The sequence below is a fragment of the Nasonia vitripennis genome, chromosome 1 (assembly GCF_009193385.2).
Source record: "Nasonia vitripennis strain AsymCx chromosome 1, Nvit_psr_1.1, whole genome shotgun sequence".
Classification (NCBI taxonomy): Eukaryota; Metazoa; Arthropoda; class Insecta; order Hymenoptera; family Pteromalidae; genus Nasonia; species Nasonia vitripennis.
Window position 1 is genome coordinate 33345323 of NC_045757.1, and position 19970 is coordinate 33365292.

Consider the following 19970-nt stretch of genomic DNA (forward strand, 5'->3'; position numbering starts at 1 on the left):
AGAAAAAAAAACGGCATTTCCCGCGACTGACACGCACCGCAAATCCGCAGGCTGTGCTCCTACGCATTGTATACACGCAGTACCTACCTATACCGTAATAGAGAGAGAGAGAGAGAGAGAGAGAGAGAGAGAGAGAGAGAGAGAGAGAGAGAGAGAGAGAGGTATAGGTGTGTGTACTGTGTATAGTATCATACACGTCGGGCATACGAGTTTTTCGAATACGGCGCGGGGCGGTGGTGGTCTACTCAGCGCGCAGCCGCGCAGCGAGTCGCGCTTCTATTGGTCGTCGCCACATGGTCTGATGTCAGACCACGGCCGGCGCGCTCGGCGCTGTCTACGCTCACCATCGCAAAGAGCGGCGCTCCGCGGCTACTCCCCACAAGACTCGGCACTCGCGCGATATATACACCTCTACACGTACTGTAGACTGTACACACATTTATAACTACGAGATGCGCCCGCAGCGCGAAGCCAGTAGCTGCTAGCTGGTGGTCCTTTGCGAGCCGTTCCGTAAATCGCGTTCGCAGTCGACTCGACGCGCCGCAACATCGAGAATCGCTCTTTTGAGATTTGCGAGCCGAAGAGAAGAGAGTAACATAGATTTTTCCTGTGACACGACTACGCAATCTCTGACAAGCCGGTCTTGACAATTTTCCGCGAGTGAAATTGCCGGATATATAAGTACTTACGCCGCACAAGGAAGTCAGTGATCCGCTGCTGCTACTGCTGCTGCTGTTCCGCTGGGATTTTCTACAAGTCCACGCGAGAGGTGAATATCAAAGTGTTTCTCGTAGGCTATCGATTCGTCGGGATGCGCCAGTTATTCGATCGCAAGACTGTGACACTCGCCCCAAGCCGTGTGTCAGCCCTTCGAACGCCCTTCCGGCTTTCTAGGTTAGGCGCCGCCGACACGGCTCCATTTTTCCTCTTCTCGCACCCTTCCATTTATACTTATACTGGGATAAAACTCGCTCTCTTTCACCGGAAATTTTCGACTTTCCTCGACGATGACAGGCTCTCTCTGTGTATGTATACGACCAAGGCGTCCCCCTCGATACCCCCCTTTATTTTTCGCTCTCATTTTCCTGCTTTCCATTGAACCGAGACTCTCTGTAATATATATATATATATATACTTACAAATACGTTCTCGGTGTCGATGACATCCTCTTTGACATTATCGTGTAAAAGTTCGTTTTTCTCTCTCGGCATGAGCTTCTGGCGTATTGTCGAGCGAAAATCGATATCGTGTGCCGAGTGCGCGAGAAAGAGAGAGAGAGAGCGCGGTGATTTTCAGACTCGGAAAAAGTGGCGCACTGCGCGAAAACACGTCAGCGCGACGCCGCGCGAGAAAGGCTCAAAGGAGACGCGTCATCGCAAATGCAATTACGATGACTGTATATTACACCTACGCGCGATAGACGCAATGTTTATTTAGGCGAATATATATATATATATATATATATATATATATATGTGTGTGTGTGTGTATATATACACACACATTATATTCGCTTCGCTCGAGGATATAACGTGTATAATGTAAAACGCTGCGTCGACGTTTCCACCTTCTTTTTCCTTCTATCGCTGAACTTATTATTTTAATTGCCCGGCACGAAGCATAACGATTATCCGCTGTTACTACTCGGCCGACGCACGAGTGTATACATCGCGCGAAAGTATACGAAAATTCCATCAGTTGAGATTCGGCGAGACGCGCAGAAGAAAAAAGAAGAGGTATTCCAAACAAAAGTCGGACGCGTGACGCGCAATACCACGCGACGTTGCTAACGGATTCTCGTTGGATTTGGGCTGTTGTGAATCAGTCGGCATATATATATATATATATATATATATATATATATATATATATATATATATATATACGCTCGTGTTTATACACGCTGCGCGCTGTGTGTGTGTGTCTGTAAATTTTCGCGTATCGCCGCGATCCTATTATCACCTGCTGTACTGCTATATACGTGTATTACGAATTTTCAAGCTATCGTCAACAAGCTCATATGCATACGTACACAAATAAGGGCTAACATTGTCAATGTTCGACTCGCTCAAGATATAAACTCGTAGCGGAAAAAGTAATCATGCTTCTCGCACACGCGCGTGCTGTGCCGAAATCGGGCGATCATTCGATCGTACGATCAGCAGCATCACGTGAGAGCGAAGAGCGAATACATAATGATGCTTATCATCGCGAGCGGCTCGAGTGTTCAGCCAAATAAAATCTCACACCGTCTGTGTATTCTAATTGGGAAAAAACGGACCTGCGCTCACGCTGTAATTCATTCACCTCTTTTTCCCCGAGCGACCTTGTCTTATAAAGAGAGCAGTCACCGAATTCGTTAAGCGCGTGGATCCGTCGGTAACTGTATGTGTGTGTGTGTGTGTGTGTGTGTGTGTGGGTTTAGCTGGAACGAAAATGAATCAATTTTCTCTCTTTCGATTTCTTGTTTACACGCCTGTGCTGTGTATCGTTCAACCGTTATTGTTATATGTTCATCAATGGAAGAGAGAACGTTCACGAAACTTCGACATGCGTCGATTCGCCGGTTGCGTATATTCACCATGGAAATTTATGACAACGCGTCAAAGAGAGACCTCTTATCATAACTCGGTGTTTTCACGCTCGTCTAATGCCAACAATCGCTGGCGCGCTGGTATATCTAGTTGAAAAAACTTCCTTCTTGATAATTGCAATCCAAGTAGCATCCTCTTTAACGGCGAGTAATCCGAGACTGATGCATCGTCTGCGCGTACCTACTACCTACTGCTCGTACGTGATGCGTTTACCGAGTGCGTTAATTTTTGAAAATCGTTTTGTGCCAACTCTCGTTGCAATTGTTTTTCGGCTGAAATACTAATTATACTGACGCGCGAGTTATTCGAATAGTTCAAACGATGACGCGTCTCTTGCAGGACACCGATCTGTTTACCGACAGAATTGACCTTAGCTCGAGTCGATGGTGCGCTCTCGTGTGTATCGAGCGTTTAACACTCAGCATCTTCGGCGAATTTCTGCCGACGTAGATTTACGCTTATATATACTTACACGCGCTGACTTCTACAAATCGGAATTTAATCGCGCGCAATTGCTCGTCGATCGACGTTGTTGTTTTTTTTTTCTTCTAAAAATTCATAAACGAAGCCGACGGGACAAACAATCGTTACGATGGAATTATCGCGCTCGCAATTATCGCAAAATATTTTAATTGCGCCACGCACGGCCAGACGGAATTTTTTCGGAGCCATGGCAGAGACGTAATAGAAATTTACTCAATGGCAAAGTTTTGTTAAATAAAAACATGCGCTCTCGCGAGGGCGATAGCATTTAAATTGCAAAGCTAGCTGGTCCTCACCTAATGGAAATGTTTAAATGCCAAATATACACAGACGACGACGCCTCGCAATAATAGCCTTTCCAAACAGTCGCGGCTCCATTACGATTTCACGATTTGCGTCAAAAGAAATCGCCGCGACCGTGTATACACTCTCGGTATATGCAAAACTTTTTTCGTCACACACACACACACACACACACACACACACTCTGCCCTGCGCGTCGTATTATCTTTTTTAATCCCTCTCGATTAATAGAGTTCGATCGATCGCGAAACGAATCAAACGCATAATTAATCATAAGGTGCACACAACAACAAAAAAAAAGACTGCAATTATTTACTCGTGATTAATTGCATTCAATTTTTGCTCTCTCGACGCGCGCATCATCAGCAGCAGAGTTATCTAATAATTGCAACAGAGATAGTCGTGTACAGGTATAGACGAAAGACAAAGAAGAGAAAACGCTATAGCGGCGCGTCGGGAAAAGAAAATTCCGGCAATTCGCTCGTCGCTGCACGGACTTGCATGCATATGTATATATAAGTGAGAATCCGAGACGTTCGGCATAATTTCACCGGCTTGGGGAATTAGATTAGAATGCTGCGCGACGGCATTTCACTTAAAATTACAAAACGCCGGCAAATTGCATTCGTCGAAACAAATGCTACTACCGTTTAATCGCGCACTTTGGAGTTAAATTAATTGCTCGCTTCCGATGCAAATCCTATGCAAGTTCTCGCGCGCGCGCCAAGCGGCCTCTTTTCCTTTTGTTCGATCGCTATACCTTTGAACTTATATTCCCGCTCGCTAACCACGTGTGTGACTATTGCTATTATGAAATTTGCGCATCATATTGCTCTGTTGCTGATGTCGAAGCGTGTTTTTCTCGCAGTGACTGATGCGGAGATTCAGAGAAAATTTTCGCGCGGTTGTATGAAAAAAAACTTGGTAAAATATCGCACGATATTTTGCATGTTCTTAGCTCGGCGTCACTCGATGCGCAAAAATCAGCTGAGTTTGAGTAGAAGAATGGGAGAGGAAAAAAATCGCCACTTCTTCGCGCGCTTCCGTGAAAAGCTTGTCGCTTGTAAATGCAGCATCTCGGCTGGTGCATAAATTCGAATTTGCGTAAAGTCGCACTTTTGACTCGTATATTTTTCTTCTTCTCCGCGTTATTCTTCGCATATTTTATCCCTCACACAAGGACGACAGAGGGAGGGAGAGAGAAAAAGAAACACACGCAGACCATAGAAAAGTTATATACCTATATTTATCGATAGCGCCTCTTTAACTCGTTATAGGGTAGTCCCGGGTGAAGCCTCAAGCATACGTTTACATATATACATACTTTACGTAATACACAAACACATCGGCATATAAACCGGACGTTATCCAATTCTCTTCAAGTTTAAGGTCGAGAGCGTAATCGATTTTGTTTTCCGTTTGGCGATATATACTCCAATAGCCGATAAATTTACAAGTAACATTGCTGTATAAATGGAGGTGAAATATTTTCGAGCCTATACGCGATAGTGCCCAAAAGAGCAACGAAAGTGAACGTTATATATGCGAATATCGTAAAGTCAAGCGCAGGCAGTTATGAATTTCCGAGCGCGAGTGATATATAAGGGGAGCAGGTGCTGCACTCAAGGCTGGCGAAATTGCAGCGACTGTAAAAAAGTTATCGGGTTATTGACTCTTTAAGTGTCGGTATGTAAGAAGCAATGAGTCGCATTCCTCTCAATTTCGCGCAGCTTTCTGTGCGTCGAAGGGGAATATATTTTTGAAGGTGAATTGTTTCATCGAGAGAAAGAAAAAGATTAGGATGTGTATATAGCTTCGCAAAGCGTCGGTTAGCGTTGGCGCAATCATCGTCGTCGATGATTAATCGCTGTGTGACCGTTGTCCTCTTGTTCTTGACATGAAGGTAAATTACACAATAATATCGGACGCTATCAATTATCTTTCTTCTCTCTTGTGCATGACGAAAGAGTACGTCTCTGCTGGTGGTTGAGCCTCCGATAAGCAGCTGCATTTTGTAACGGTAACCAGTTGCTTCACTCGTGCGAAATTGCAAAATCGCTTATTAAAATCGTTAATTCAACGTCAAGCCGAGAGTAGTGTATCACGAAAACAAATATCACGCACACTACGTGTCTAAAAATACTACATCAACATCGACTACTCAATCACTGACAATCTTGAAAAAAAAAATGGCAAAATTCTCTTATCCTACGTCGTCGCGCATCTCTCCATTAGCCTTAATAATCTCGTACGAGACACACACACACACACACGCGTCGAGTCAAACAAGATCTCGTATACGTAATCGCACTTCCCCATACATGCATTATCGGGGAAATGAATCGCGCGACTGGAAAATCGCGTGTCCGGCGAGAAAAGAGTCGAAGAAGAAGAAAAAATCAAGCGCGGCTATCTCGAACCTCTCGTCGCACGACATTTCCCCGTGTCCGCGATACGTAGACACGCGTTACGTTACGTATACGCGTGTCGGCGACGTGATGCAACGTAGACATGTGTGGCCGCCATATACGCGGATAAGCTCTTTTGTCTCCCACGAACTGACCATTTTCTCTTATCGTCTCTCCGATAATTTTTTTCTTCTCTTTTTTCATTAAATTATTTTACTCGCTCGAAAATCATCAAAGTCGAGCTTTGCACTCGATTGAACTCTCTCTTTCTCTCTCTCTCTCTCTCTCTCTCCGCGGAGTAATTTATTTCTCACTCGCGTCATTCGCACGCAGCGCAGTGCGTTATACACCTTCAACTTTAAACGCGTCGTTGGTGCGTGTACATTATTCAGAGCGAACGTGCTGGAATATCAACCGAATCGTCTCGGACTATCGGAGCAGGTTCAAGGTTGCGTGATTCACGGTGTCGTAATATTTTCATTTTCGACGGCGGCGGCGGCTCCCCGATATAATACATACTTCTTTGTAGAGCGTGGAAACTTTTATATTCTTTTGTTGAAAATGGTCGCACGTTTTCGGACTACCTGATTAACGCGCGAGCTTGTATTATTATATACGTCTCCATCTTTTACGTCAATCGAATGGCAATTAAGCGCGACGTGGAAGGTTGCACTGTATTGTAAGAAGTTGTTGCAGAAAATTTTTCGTTTATCGCCTGCAGCTCTTTTTGCTGAAATTTTCTAGTAAACGCTGTATATAATTTTTGTCCGGCTGTAACGACGTGTTTTTATTGTTATTTTATTTTTTTAATGATCGCCCGTGATCGGATGCTTTTTTTTATTGAATTTATGATCGCCGAATCGAATTATCTCGCGACAATGCGTACACGATGTTGCGATTCGGTGTAGCACGTGCGCTGAAAAAAAAAGATAGGATTCTTATCTGCAATGGAAAAAATTCTAGACAGATAATTATAAAAATATCATATCTCGAATTAATGCGTCTACCTCTTTTTTTATCGCTCGCTTGCGAATACTTCTTGGATTTCTCGATGAGTCAGGTGATGCAGCTGCTGCTGCATGTATGAAAACCATATCGCGTTGCGCGTCTCTGTCTATCTTCGGTATCCAATTCAGCCGTTGGTATAGTTACAACAATAATTATTATTCCATCCTCGTGTCTCCGAGAAGGCTGTTTCGTATACTTACCACCCTCGACGAATCGCGAGGAAAAACAAAATGTGATAATATAATTCGATCGAGCCAATAAGTTTCGCAAATTGCTTTACAACAAACACAAATTGGATTATCTCTCGACGCGCGTCTCATCATTCATCGTTACAACAACACTGTGCACAGGCGGTACGTCCGAAAACGAATAAGCCCATATGATTGTATGTATGTGAGGAGAGTTGAATCTCGATTGTAAAATTGGTTTACCCTTTGGCAAATCCAATTGAGATTACTCAATTAAGAGGCCCTGCCGCCGGAGAGGGGAGTTTACCAGTCGGCGGTAGCCGCCTTCACTGTGTGTCAATTTCGCGCAATTGTCGCGGCCCTGATCATCTTCTCTGCGCCACCGCCGTCTCTCTCTCTCTCTCTCTCTCTCTCTCTCTCTCTCTCTCTCTCTCTCTCTCTCTTTCTGTGTATCTATAGTGTTATGTACAAATTAGCGGCTGCTGCACACGTCGCCGTATATTAGAAAGTTTCTCTTTCTCTCAACCACTTGCTTCGCACATCATCCAAGAAAACGCGAATAACGCTCATACTTTATTCACGCCAAGGCTCTTTGAAAAAAAAGTGTGAGCAGAGCGCGACACCTCCGCAATCGATAAGTCTAAGGTCTTATATAAATGTTATCTTCGACCCCTACTGAAAATAAAAAAAAAATAGACTCGTGTATTAAAATTCTCGCGAATACGAGGAAAGACGCGGTCCAACTGCAGCTGCCAGGATTGATCTCCCCCGGTGGGGGTATACTCGAGAGAAGTCTCATATACGTTTTCTCACGACGATACGAGGCGCACTTACCGACACAGAGATAGCCAGAGAGAGAAAGAGAGTCGTATCTGCACACGGACGCGCGGCGTGTACTATGCACTTGAACTTGAAAATAATACCGGACTGCTCCGATAAAACAGCTGATATTCGCTGGGAGGGGGGAGCAAACCACGTGTTCTCGTTATAGCTGTATAATCTATCGTAACAATAATAACCGTATGCCCCGCTTTTCTCTGTTTCAGTCTACTGTCCACGAGGCTTTCGCGTCCGACCGAGATATTCCACGGTGAAATAGCTGCTCGTCGGTTAGTCTTTTCCTCCAAATTCGTGCAGTGAACGTCAGCCGATTCAAGAGCCAAAGATGCCAGCCAGATTCGACAGTATGAACAGCCCACTGGTGCGCGAACCCGTGGTCAGCAATGGCACGCCTTACATCATCGACGACGACGTCGTCATCTCAGGATTTTCGGGTACGTTGTTGTTCACCTATTTTTCTTTATACCCTATTATTTACCGATTTTATATACTTACTCCGAATCGATTCTTCCAGGCCGACTGCCCGAGTCCTCGAACATCGAAGAGTTCAAGCAGCAGCTGTTCGAAGGTGTAGACCTGGTGACCGACGACGAGAGACGCTGGCCTTCGGGTATCCACGGCCTGCCAGCACGTACCGGTAAGCTCAAGGATCTCGCCTCGTTCGACGCGACCTTCTTCGGAGTCCACGCGAAGCAGGCCAACGTCATGGACCCTCAGCTCAGGATGCTTCTCGAGCTGACCCACGAGGCTATCATCGACGCCGGTATCAACCCGTTGGAGATTCGAGGCTCGCGAACTGGAGTGTTCATCGGTGTCTCGGATTCCGAGTCCGACGAGCACTGGACCGCAGATCCGGACCTCGTCAATGGTAGGTTTTATATGCCGATTTTTAAATGCAGACGTTAGAGTCAATTTTACGACTGCGTCTGACGGTTGTAAATTCAGGATTATTGACCCGTAGGTTGATTCGTAAAGTGTCTTGATTGACACGCTTTTTTGAGCAAAGTTTTTTTTGGTTACTTGGAGTGTATGCGCTACTGCGCTTACGCGACAAAAAAGGATTCGCGTTCCTCGGTGCGCGTTGCGCAACCGAAACGCGATTAACATTCGCGGATAGCGAAGTAAAAAAAGCCAAGCGACGTTATGCCGGTTTTTTAATGAAGCGTCCTATCGTGTGGCAAAGTTTCTTTAGAAAATTAATAAATCTCACTTCCGCAGGCTACGGTTTGACCGGATGCTGCCGCGCCATGTTCCCGAACCGCATCTCCTACACATTCGACTTCAGCGGTCCCAGCTTTGCGCTGGACACGGCTTGTTCCTCGTCTCTCTACGCCATGCACCACGCCATCGCCGCGATGCGCAGCGGCCAGTGCGATGCTGCGATCGTCGGCGGTGTGAACCTGCTGCTGAAGCCCACGAGCTCTCTACAGTTCCACAGACTCAGCATGTTGTCTCCCGACGGCGCCTGCAAAGCCTTCGACTCGACAGGCAACGGATACGTGCGCTCCGAAGCAGCCGTCGTTATTTACCTGCAAAAATCTCGAGACGCCAGACGAGTTTACGCTACCGTCGTAAACTCCAAAGTCAACACAGATGGCTACAAAGACCAGGGAATCACCTTCCCCAACGGTAACATGCAGAACAAGCTGATGCGCGAGGTGTACAACGAGGCCGGTATCAATCCGGCCGACGTCACCTACGTCGAGGCTCACGGCACGGGAACAAAGGTCGGTGACCCGCAGGAGGTCAACTCCATCGCCGAACTTTTCTGCAAGGACAGAAAGTCGCCGCTCTTGCTGGGATCCGTTAAATCCAACATGGGTCACTCGGAGCCGGCTAGTGGTCTGTGCTCCATAGCCAAGGTCCTGGTAGCTATGGAACAGGGTGTCATCCCTCCCAACTTGCACTTCAAGAGTCCGAACAAAGATATCCCGGCGCTGTCGGACGGCAGTATCAAGGTCGTATCGGAACCTACGCCCTGGAAAGGTGGTCTCGTTGGTGTCAACTCCTTTGGTTTTGGAGGCGCCAACGCACACGTCGTGTTGCGCAGCAATCCCAAGCCGAAGATTTCGCCGATGCTCGATGTCAATGTACCTAAGATGGTCGCTGTTTCTGGAAGAACTGAGGAGGCTGTTGCTGCCTTGCTGGATGAGGTGAGTTATTGTTGTAGTTTAACTTTTTAATTAAACCTGGGGGACAGTCGATTAACGTGCAACGTCTAATTTTTTCGCTACAGGTGAAAAAGAACGAGAAAGACGACGAGTTCATCTCGCTTGTGCACAGCGTGCACGCTTTGAACATTCCTGGTCACTCTTACCGTGGCTACCAAATTCTTGGAGAAGCCGAGGAGCGCGAGATCTCCGACTACAACGGCGACAAGCGACCCATCTGGTACGTGTTCTCCGGCATGGGCTCGCAATGGGCTGGTATGGGCAAAGACCTTATGTGCATTCCAACTTTCAACAAGTCTCTGCGACGCTGCGCCGATGCGCTCAAACCTTGTGGCGTGGATCTTTTGAATCTCATTCTCAACGGAACTGACGAGACGTACGAAGACGTTCTCAACAGTTTCGTTTCGATTGCGGCTATTCAAGTCGCGTTGGTAGACGTTCTTACTATGCTGGGCGTTCATCCCGATGGTATTGTTGGCCATTCCGTAGGAGAAGTTGGTTGTGCTTACGCCGATGGAACCTTCACCGCTGAACAGACCGTACTCGCTGCATACTGGCGAGGAAAATCTATCAAGGAATCCGGACTGCCTGAGATGGGTAAGAAAACATTTTTTACTTTTACTCAAGTAACTAAGCCTAGTAAAATACTTTGTTATGCCAGCTGGTACTGATAAACAAACTTCGTTTACCTTGGAATATCTCTAGCCTTGCCTAAAACTTGTTTATAATTTGAAATATAACGTAATGAAAAAATTATTTGTCCGATTAAAGCATAATTTTTTTGTGAGGTCAAACTTGGGTACTTCTTACTTACCTCGAGAAGTCCTAGGTTATCATTATTAGATCTACTTGAATCAAATTTATATTAATAATTTATTAAATTATTTTAACTTTGCGTAGGTATGGCTGCAATTGGTTTGAGTTGGGAAGAGGCAAAGAAACGCTGTCCACCCGACGTATTCCCGGCTTGCCACAACTCCGCCGACTCGGTCTCAATTTCCGGACCCCTTCCGTCGCTTGAGAAGTTCATCGCAGAACTCAAGGCAGAAGGCGTTTTCGCCAGGTCTGTTCGAAGCTCGGGCGTCGCTTTCCACAGCAAATACATTGCGTCAGCTGGTCCTAAACTCCGTGCTAGTCTTGAGAAAATCATTACTAACCCGAAACCCAGAACTTCGAGGTATGTATACATTTCCTGAAAATAAGTTTTTAAATATTTTCGAGTGTTATTTATATTCGAATTTAAATTTTCTAGGTGGATTTCTACCTCGATTCCCGAGTCCGCCTGGGGAACTCCACTCGCACAATTGAGCTCTCCCGCTTACCACGTGAACAACTTACTGTCCCCAGTATTGTTCCACGAAGCTCTGGCTCACATCCCTCAAAATGCGATTGTCGTAGAAATTGCTCCTCACTGTCTCCTTCAAGCTATTTTGAGGAGGTCTCTGCCGTCCACTGTCACCAACGTTGGATTGCATAAGAGGGATCACACGAACAACATGAACTTCCTGCTGACAAACATTGGAAAAATGTACATCGCCGGTGTACAGCCTCAATTATCCAAATTCTACCCACCCATCAGCTACCCTGTAGGACGTGGCACACCTATGATCAACTCATTGATCAAGTGGGATCACTCTATCCAATGGGACGTCGCCGACTTTTCCGGCAAGAATTCAAGATCTGGAGAGAGCGTTGTGGATATCGATTTATCGAAGGAGACCGATGCTTACTTGGGTGGTCACGCTATCGATGGCAGAGTGCTATTCCCAGCCACTGGTTACCTCACGATTGTCTGGAAGACATTCGCTAAGCTGAGGGGAGCTGAATATGAAAAATTGCCGGTCATATTGGAGGAGGTACAATTCCACAGAGCCACCATCATGCCCAAGGAAGGTTCCGTCAAGTTCTTGATCAATATCTTTGATGGTACTGGCGACTTCGAAATTTGTGAAGGTACGCTCTACTTTTTATCTTACACTTGCTCTCCTTGTAAATATTTGATCAATATTAATGTAATTGTGATTTATTGTTCACGTAGGTGGATCGGTTGCCGTTACCGGTAAGATCCGCGTTCCCGAAGATATCAAAAAAGATCAGCTCAGTCTGCCTGCACCAGCTGTTTCCAAGGAACCAGAACTCTTAGAACTGAAGACTGAGGATATCTACAAGGATCTTCGTCTTCGTGGTTACGACTACACCGGCAAATTCCAGGGTATTCTGAGTGCCGAGAACCGTGCTGCTGCTGGAAAACTCGCCTGGTCTGATGATTGGATATCCTTCATTGACACAATGCTGCAGTTCTCTATTCTTGGCAAGGACACGCGTGATTTGTTCCTGCCCACGAGACTGCAGCAGGCTATTATTGACCCCGTTGCACACAAGCAGCTTGTCGAGGATCTGGGCGAACAAGGAGTTCCGGTTTACTCTTACCCGAAAATTGGAGTTATCAAATCCGGTGGTGTTGAGCTGAGAGGAATGAAGGCATCGCTTGCTCCAAGGAGGCAGCAGACCCAGTCTTCACCCAAGCACGAGCGATACGTCTTTGTACCATATGAAAATTCACAAGTCTTGGTCGAAGACCCAGAAAGATCCAAGTTGCACGCTCTTACTGTCCTGCTCCAGATCGCCAGAGAGAACTTTGGAGGAATTAAGATTAAGGCCGTCGAGGTCGCTGGTGAAAGGAGCTCCGAAGCTCTTATGGCTCCAGCGATTTTGGACATTTTGCTGAGCGAGCCTATGCTTAGCGTAAGTTTTTTTTATCTCATTGAACTAGCTTAATATCCCGTTCGCTTGTTGTCACAGCCTAAATAAAATATTATTTACAGGTGGACCTGCAACTCGTGACAGTTTCTCCTGACAGCCATGCCGCTCTTCTGGCAGACTGGAGCATCAAACCTTTGACCAAAGACGTCCAAACCAGCGCTGTAGGCCAGGATCTCCATTTGGTGTTTGCTGCTGATGTGCTCAGCAACAACCAAATCGCTGTACTCAAGAATATAGCCGATTCGATCAAGAGCGGCGGTTTCGTCGTTCTGGAGGAAACGGGCAGCGTTACTTCCAACGCTATCAAGAAAGCAGGTCTTATCTTCGTAGGCAAGCAAGTGGTGCCTGGCAAGAGCTACGTATTGCTCAAGAAAGCAGAGGAGACCGCCGAACCCATCATCATTCAGATTACCGAAAAGAATTTCTCGTGGCTCGAGGGCGTGAAGGCAGCTTTGAAGAAAGCCGAAGCCGAGGGACAGAAGGTGCTGCTCGTCAGTCAGGGCGAAGAGCTGCTTGGTATGGTTGGTCTGATGACGTGTATCCGCCAAGAGGCTGGTGGTATGAATGTACGTTACGTCTTCATCCAGGACAAGAACGCACCCAAGTTCTCTCTCACTGACAAGTTCTATGCTGATCAACTGGACAAACAACTCATGGCTAACGTGTTGAAGTATGGCCAATGGGGATCTTACAGACATTTGCGACTGGACCAGCAATCAGACGTTTCCTCCCTGCACGTCGAGCATGCCTACATCAACGCTCTCGTCCGAGGTGATCTCAGCAGCCTGAGGTGGATCGAGGGACCACTCAGCTATTACCAACCGGAGAAGTTCCCTGGCAAGGAGTTCTGCAGCGTTTACTACGCGCCTCTTAACTTCCGTGACATTATGTTGGCCACCGGTAAGCTCAATGCCGATGCTTTACCAGGTGATCTCGCTAGCCAGGACTGTATCCTCGGTCTCGAATTCGCCGGTCGCGACTCCAAGGGCCGCCGAGTGATGGGTATGGTCGCAGCGCGAGGTCTCGCAACCACACTTCTCGCCGATCCAGGATTCATGTGGGAGGTACCAGACAAATGGACCCTCGAACAAGCTGCCACGATTCCAGTCGTCTACGCCACGAGTTACTACGCGCTTTGCGTAAGAGGTGGTATGAGACCCGGAGAGAGTGTGCTCATCCACGCTGGTAGTGGTGGTGTTGGTCAGGCCAGTATTGCCATTGCCCTGCATATGGGCTGCACGGTGTTCACCACCGTCAGCTCTCAGGAGAAGAGAGATTTCCTCAAGAAGAACTTCCCGCAGTTGACTGATAGCCACATCGGCAACTCTCGAGACACGAGCTTCGAGCAGCTGATTCTCACGGAAACGAACGGCCGTGGTGTCGACTTGGTATTGAACTCGCTGGCTGGTGAAAAACTGCAGGCCAGCGTCAGATGTCTGGCCAACGGCGGTCGTTTCCTCGAGATCGGTAAATTCGATCTCTCCAACAACACGGCTCTCGGCATGTCGCTCTTCCTCAAGAACACCTCGTTCCACGGCATTCTTCTGGATGCGCTCTTCGACGTCGACTGTCCGGAGAAGAAAGAGCTCGTCAGACTGGTCAGCGAGGGTATCAAGAACGGAGCCGTGAGACCGCTCCCAGCCACGGTGTTCAGCGAGCAGCAGATTGAACAAGGTTTCAGATTCATGGCTACCGGCAAGCACATCGGCAAAGTGCTTCTCAAGATTCGCAACGAGGAGCCAGAGAAAGTAACGCAGCCAAACCTGAAGAGCGTTGCTTCGATTCCTCGCACCTACATGAATCCTGACAAGGCTTACGTCCTTGTGGGCGGTCTCGGAGGTTTCGGTCTCGAGCTTGCAAACTGGCTCATCACCCGCGGCGCAAAGTACATTGTCCTCACCTCGAGATCAGGAGTGCGTACCGGCTACCAAGCCCTTTGTATCCGCAGATGGCGCGAGATCGGTATCAACGTGACGATATCAACCGAAGATGTGACAACTCCTGCCGGTGCTGAGAAGCTGATCAAGCAGGCTAGCCAATCTGTACCCGTTGGAGGAATATTCAACTTGGCTGCGGTGCTTAAGGACGCTCTGATAGAGAACTTGGAAGAGGGACACTTCAAGGCTGTCGCCTTGCCAAAGATTGACGGTACAAAGAACTTGGACGCGGCATCGAGAAAACTATGCCCAGCTCTTGACTACTTCGTCGTATTCTCATCCGTATCTTGCGGTAGAGGAAACGCCGGACAGACGAACTACGGTCTCGCCAACTCGGCCATGGAGAGAATCTGCGAACAGAGACAGGCCAACGGACTTCCTGGATTGGCTATCCAGTGGGGAGCTATCGGTGACGTCGGTCTTATTTTGGGTAATTATCTTTTCCGTCAATGGCAGCAATAAATAACATAATTTTTTAAATAAACTTCTTAAATAAAATACTTACTTGCAATTCCAGAAACCATGGGCAACAACGAAACCGAAGTTGGCGGTACTCTGCCCCAACGCATGTCCAGCTGTCTCACGACAATGGACACGTTCCTCCAGCAACCTCACCCAGTTCTTGCGTCGATGGTTCTCGCTGAGAAACACAAGCCTACCGATGGTCAGAACCAAGTCGGCCTGCTGGAGGCTGTTGGTAACATCCTGGGTATCAAGGACGTCAAGACAGTCAACCTGAACAACAGTTTGGCCGATCTGGGCATGGACTCGCTCATGGGTACGGAGATCAAGCAGACCCTCGAAAGGAACTACGACATCGTGCTCAGTCCCCAGGAAATCCGCGGACTTACTTTCGCCAAATTGAAGGAATTCGCATCGGGCAGTGGCGAGACGGCTGAAGTTACCGTCGCATCGCCAGTAGACAAAACCGCAGCAGAAAACGGACCGGACCAACTTCTCTTCCAGTGTTCGGGCAACGAAATTGTACCCAAGAAATCGCTAGTCCAACTGGAAACCCGCAAGTCTGTGGGTGAGCCAATCTTCGTTGTTGCGGCTATCGAGGGTATCGTCAACTCGCTCAAATCACTCGCCAGCGAAATCGAACGCCCTGTTTACGGTCTGCAGTGCACTAAAGACGCACCACTCGAGTCTATAGGCGAATTGGCCGAATTCTACGTCAAGCAGATGACAGAAGTGCAGAAGAAAGGACCTTATACACTTGTCGGCTACTCGTTCGGCGCGCTGGTGGCCTTCGAGATGGCGTTGCAACTGGAAAGTCTCGGCGAAACCCTTAACCTGACTCTGCTTGACGGTTCTCCAGAGTTCATCAGCCTCCATACCCAAACGATTGGCAAACAGACAGAATCTGTGAGTGAGAAGCTGGAGGCGGACGGTGTTAGGAAAGCATTGGCTTACTTCACCAGACAGCTGAATTCTAACGTTGGTTTCCTGAAGGTAAGCGTCACCGAAATATTATATTAGGCGAAATGAGAATCTGCCATTTAATATGTGCGAGATCTAATTGAAAATCGTTTTCGGTTCTATAGGCATATAGCTTACTCCGAGAAGCACAAAACGACGAGGAAATGTTTGAAAAAATGTATGAATTGATCGGATCGAGTCCATTCAACTCGGAAGACATCAAGGAAGCAGGTATCTTATTCTTCAAGAAACTGAGGGCAGCCAATTCCTACGTACCGGGCGGCAAATATCAAGGCCCAGTCACGCTGATCAAGGCTAAAGACAATTTCGTTACGTTGAACGATGATTATGGTTTATCTCAGGTAAATATCTCAACCTAAATTGTCTATATCCCAAAATCAAATAATTAGAGTATACTAAGACGTCGTATTTTGCGTTTACAGATCTGCAGGCAGAATGTGAGAATTGCGGAGCTCCTCGGAAACCACAGGAGTATCCTTTCGGGTGATAGCGTGAAGAAAATAGCGGAGCTACTTCAAGTCTAGAGGCTTTTTTTTAGAATTTAGTTAGTATCTATTCCTACGTGCAAAAGAGATTTCCTAATCTTATTCGCCATGCGAACTCCTACATAAACTGAAACCAAAATTACTGGCTATCTCTCGGGAATGAAAATTTCTTTTGTATAAATCTTTCTTGAGAAATCTCTTTGCACTTTATCATTCATTTGTCATATGTTACAAATTCGCGCTCTCTCATTATCGTGTCGTGTGTATAATTATCTGATGATTATACTGTAAAGAAGAAGATTGAAGAGTCTTACATTTACTTTGCTACAATTATGCGTTTCACTAAAACGATCGGGAATATGAATAATTTGTACAAAAATGTAAGCAAAACTAAGAAAAAAAGCCAAGCACTTTGATTTTATTAATTTTTAAATTGTGCTTAAGTGCATACTATTTTTAGATAGAAAAGGTTTTCTTAAATATTCCTGGTCTTGCTCACTGTCTGCTCCGACGAGTCCGAGCCTTTACGAATTTAAGTATAGAGTAAAAGCTTTTATACAATTTTTCGATGATCGCTAGTGGACAAGCGAGCATTGTCAAGTTGTATGAAGCAAAAATTGTATTTATTATAAATATATATTTATTACGATTTTGTTATATTATATTGTTGTAAGCCGTATAATGTGAGTACAAACTGCTTTAAGAAAGTTTAAGAAACTCACGGAGGTGCATGACTGTCGAGTGAACTGCAAAGTAAAAAAGTAGTTTTAGGCAGTTTTTTTTACGTCTGAAAGGTCTACTTATAGAATAGCGGAAATTCAAACTTGAATGTTGTGGAATATTTAAGATACATTTTTTAATATTTCTTTTTTCGATGTAAATGTTTCCTCCGGCACTGGTAAGAAAGTTATTTCTTATGCGAAATGTTAAGATAATATTACATGCACATTGTAGAATTAATTAATTAGTTGCGTATAAAGTATAAAGTGTACTTTTTAGTGCACAAGAAAAGGACGTTGTACACTCTTGAGCATTTATTTTAAGGTGTATACTCAAACAATGTGCACATTGTTTATTGTAGATATAATAAATAAACGGAGTAGAAACAAAGTATTTGTTTTGTAAATAACAGTTACCGCACCCACTCTTTATTAAGTACTGTATAATAATATAAACTTATTTCGTTTCATTTATATATTGATACAAATCTTAAATATACATTAATTCATGTATACACATGTAGCAGTGCTCTTATATTATCATGGTTCATAGGAAATCACCGATCTTCTACCTATTAGTAATCGAATGTTGTATTTCATTAAACAAAATATAATTTGTGACAAACTCTAAAAACATGGTAATCTTCAGCAACAACGCTTCTATTTGTACAAGTACAAGAAAATATTTGTGCATTTGAAATCTCGGACATGGCAAAAAATTTCTTGATTCGCGCAAGATGGAATATTTACTTGGGAAGATCAATATCATAGTTTGCTGGAATGTATAGCAACAAAATACATCAAGATTTATTCAACAAACGTTTTTCGTGTAAATCGTGGCATATCTATACCGGCTTGCGTAATAAACCCGTCTTAAAGTTAATAACGTCGTAAATATTATGACGTGCATTTTATGCGTGTTTTGTTCTATCAAAACTAGGATCTACTGTGGCCTGTTCTTTATCACACGTGAATGATACAGTGAGCGCGTAACGCGTTCCTGAGGTAACTTTTTCAACTGCGTGCAAGTTCTCACTACCAGACGTGAACATGGAAACTCTACCTTTTCGAGGCTCTATGGTACTATTCACGCTATTTTTATCGATAAAAACAAAACGTCCACCCTCGAAATCTCTTCCATAATCACTAAGGTACAGCAGCGAGGTAAAATGGAATGATTCGTAAGTCTCCTGAAAACAGAGTATTTCAACATTTGAGTAATCGCGCATTTTTAAATTATCTTTATAAAAAATGCACTCTACCTTGTCAACATGCGGATGCCAATATTCATCGTGAATAGTTTTAGCAGGTGCATTGGTGATTCTAGAAAAAAATGTGGGCTTGGTCAAATAAATTTTGTTTGCATCCACTCCAAAGTGATGGGCTATCGCATGATGAATCTTTGTCCTAACAACTCTGTAAGACAACATATACATTTTAGAATTGCCACATAAACACTTTACACAGTACAAGTAATCAATTCATGGAAAACCTACTTGTATATAGCAAAGTCAGCACTATTAAAAATCTTCTTAGCATCACTCAGCCTATAAACGTCGATGAACTTTGTGCCCTTGCTGAGAGCACCACTTTGCAAATCCAATGTACTGGCTCCTCCATCTGAGCCCCCATACTTGAAGCCATTTTTAGCCAGTTGCAGCAAGGTGTCAGCTTCCGAAGCTGACACCAGCTTGTCGGAGACAACTCTCCCACATTTTTCAGGAACACAGCCAGGATATTTATCTATCTCAGCTTTGTAATCAGTGGAACAGTCTACGTGTTGAGTCCGACTGACTAAGACATCCTTCTGTCGAGCGAATGACACTTCTTTTCCATTTCTGCTATTGTACCACACAACGAGCATAACTCCCAGGATTAACACACAGCGAGACCAGACTCGCTGATAGGGAAAGGTGACATGAGGTCCGTATTTTCTGTTGGAAATGGAAAATAAAATCAATATATCGGATTATTGTGTAACGATCAATGCAATAACCGGCCTATTTGCATTTAGATTGAGGTTAAGTGACGCAAAGTAGTTCGCTCTGTTGTGTCGAAAATAATCGCTCTGTTTTCACGCGGTTTTATCAATGACGCGATAATCGATGATAAGTCGATAAAAATAAGCATCTACTCAAAGTAAACTACACGAAACTCACGGTTTTATTTCATCCTTATCCTTGGTCTCTTCGCTTTCGCTCTTCTTCTCTACGACTCTCTCCTTGTCCTTTTTCTCATCGTTTTTTCTCCTTCTCGCTGTTTCTTGAGCCATGGTTTCAGTAAAAAGGGTACGCCGACTATGCGATCGAAAATTTAAATGCCATCGTTTGCAAAAGTTCAGATATATAAGCTTCGGCAGTACTCTGTGCGCCGTGTAGAAATTTGTGTATACTAACCCATATTGTATACAGTGCTCAACACCCAGAAGACCGTCCACACGTATATACTCCTCGCCTGCGGCCAACATTAAAGTGCGTAAAGCGCGTGCGCAGCAGAAGCTACTTCTTTCTGGCGCGAAAATTTGAATTCAGAATAGAAGCTTTTACGGTGTCCAGTCGTGTGTACTCGAGCTGAAAAGACATTCATTTACATCCTACTTCTAAAGAGCTATCTACGTTAACATTCTCG

The 19970-nt window shown here is 45.3% G+C and overlaps 2 protein-coding genes and 1 long non-coding RNA gene across 4 annotated transcripts; 1 reads left to right on the top strand and 2 right to left on the bottom strand.

Annotated features, from left to right (window-relative positions):
• The first annotated feature begins 311 nt into the window (after positions 1-311).
• On the top strand, positions 312-17733 carry LOC100121447 (fatty acid synthase). Its single transcript, XM_003423866.5, has 12 exons — positions 312-769; positions 8031-8258; positions 8339-8692; positions 9043-9977; positions 10061-10592; positions 10896-11172; positions 11248-11948; positions 12034-12740; positions 12821-15125; positions 15213-16150; positions 16243-16479; positions 16561-17733. Exons 2-12 carry the CDS (start codon positions 8150-8152, stop codon positions 16660-16662), a joined length of 7197 nt encoding a protein of 2398 aa, XP_003423914.1. The 5' UTR covers positions 312-769; positions 8031-8149; the 3' UTR covers positions 16663-17733.
• On the bottom strand, positions 4602-7923 carry LOC107981135. Of its 2 annotated transcripts, XR_004226330.1 has the most exons (3): positions 6997-7918; positions 6796-6906; positions 4602-6704 (listed from the first exon to the last, which is right to left on the bottom strand). It is a non-coding gene; the product is annotated as an uncharacterized LOC107981135 (long non-coding RNA). The 2 variants fall into 2 exon arrangements; XR_001729223.3 differs by having other exon boundaries at positions 6796-7923.
• On the bottom strand, positions 17399-19772 carry LOC100121467 (2-oxoglutarate and iron-dependent oxygenase domain-containing protein 3). The gene is made up of 4 exons (XM_001605029.5): positions 19502-19772; positions 18839-19276; positions 18605-18758; positions 17399-18532 (listed from the first exon to the last, which is right to left on the bottom strand). Exons 1-4 carry the CDS (start codon positions 19612-19614, stop codon positions 18254-18256), a joined length of 984 nt encoding a protein of 327 aa, XP_001605079.1. The 5' UTR covers positions 19615-19772; the 3' UTR covers positions 17399-18253.
• Between the last annotated feature and the right edge of the window lie 198 nt (positions 19773-19970).

Coding starts and splice junctions, on each gene's coding strand:
- LOC100121447 (XM_003423866.5), top strand. CDS start 8,150: ATGCCAGCCAGATTCGACAGTATGAACAGCCCACTGGTGCGCGAACCC. Junction 8,259..8,338: donor CGTCATCTCAGGATTTTCGG/GTACGTTGTTGT, acceptor CGATTCTTCCAG/GCCGACTGCCCGAGTCCTCG. Junction 9,978..10,060: donor TTGCTGCCTTGCTGGATGAG/GTGAGTTATTGT, acceptor TTTTCGCTACAG/GTGAAAAAGAACGAGAAAGA.
- LOC100121467 (XM_001605029.5), bottom strand. CDS start 19,614: ATGGCTCAAGAAACAGCGAGAAGGAGAAAAAACGATGAGAAAAAGGAC. Junction 18,759..18,838: donor GCTGACTTTGCTATATACAA/GTAGGTTTTCCA, acceptor GTTGTCTTACAG/AGTTGTTAGGACAAAGATTC. Junction 18,533..18,604: donor GGCATCCGCATGTTGACAAG/GTAGAGTGCATT, acceptor CTCTGTTTTCAG/GAGACTTACGAATCATTCCA.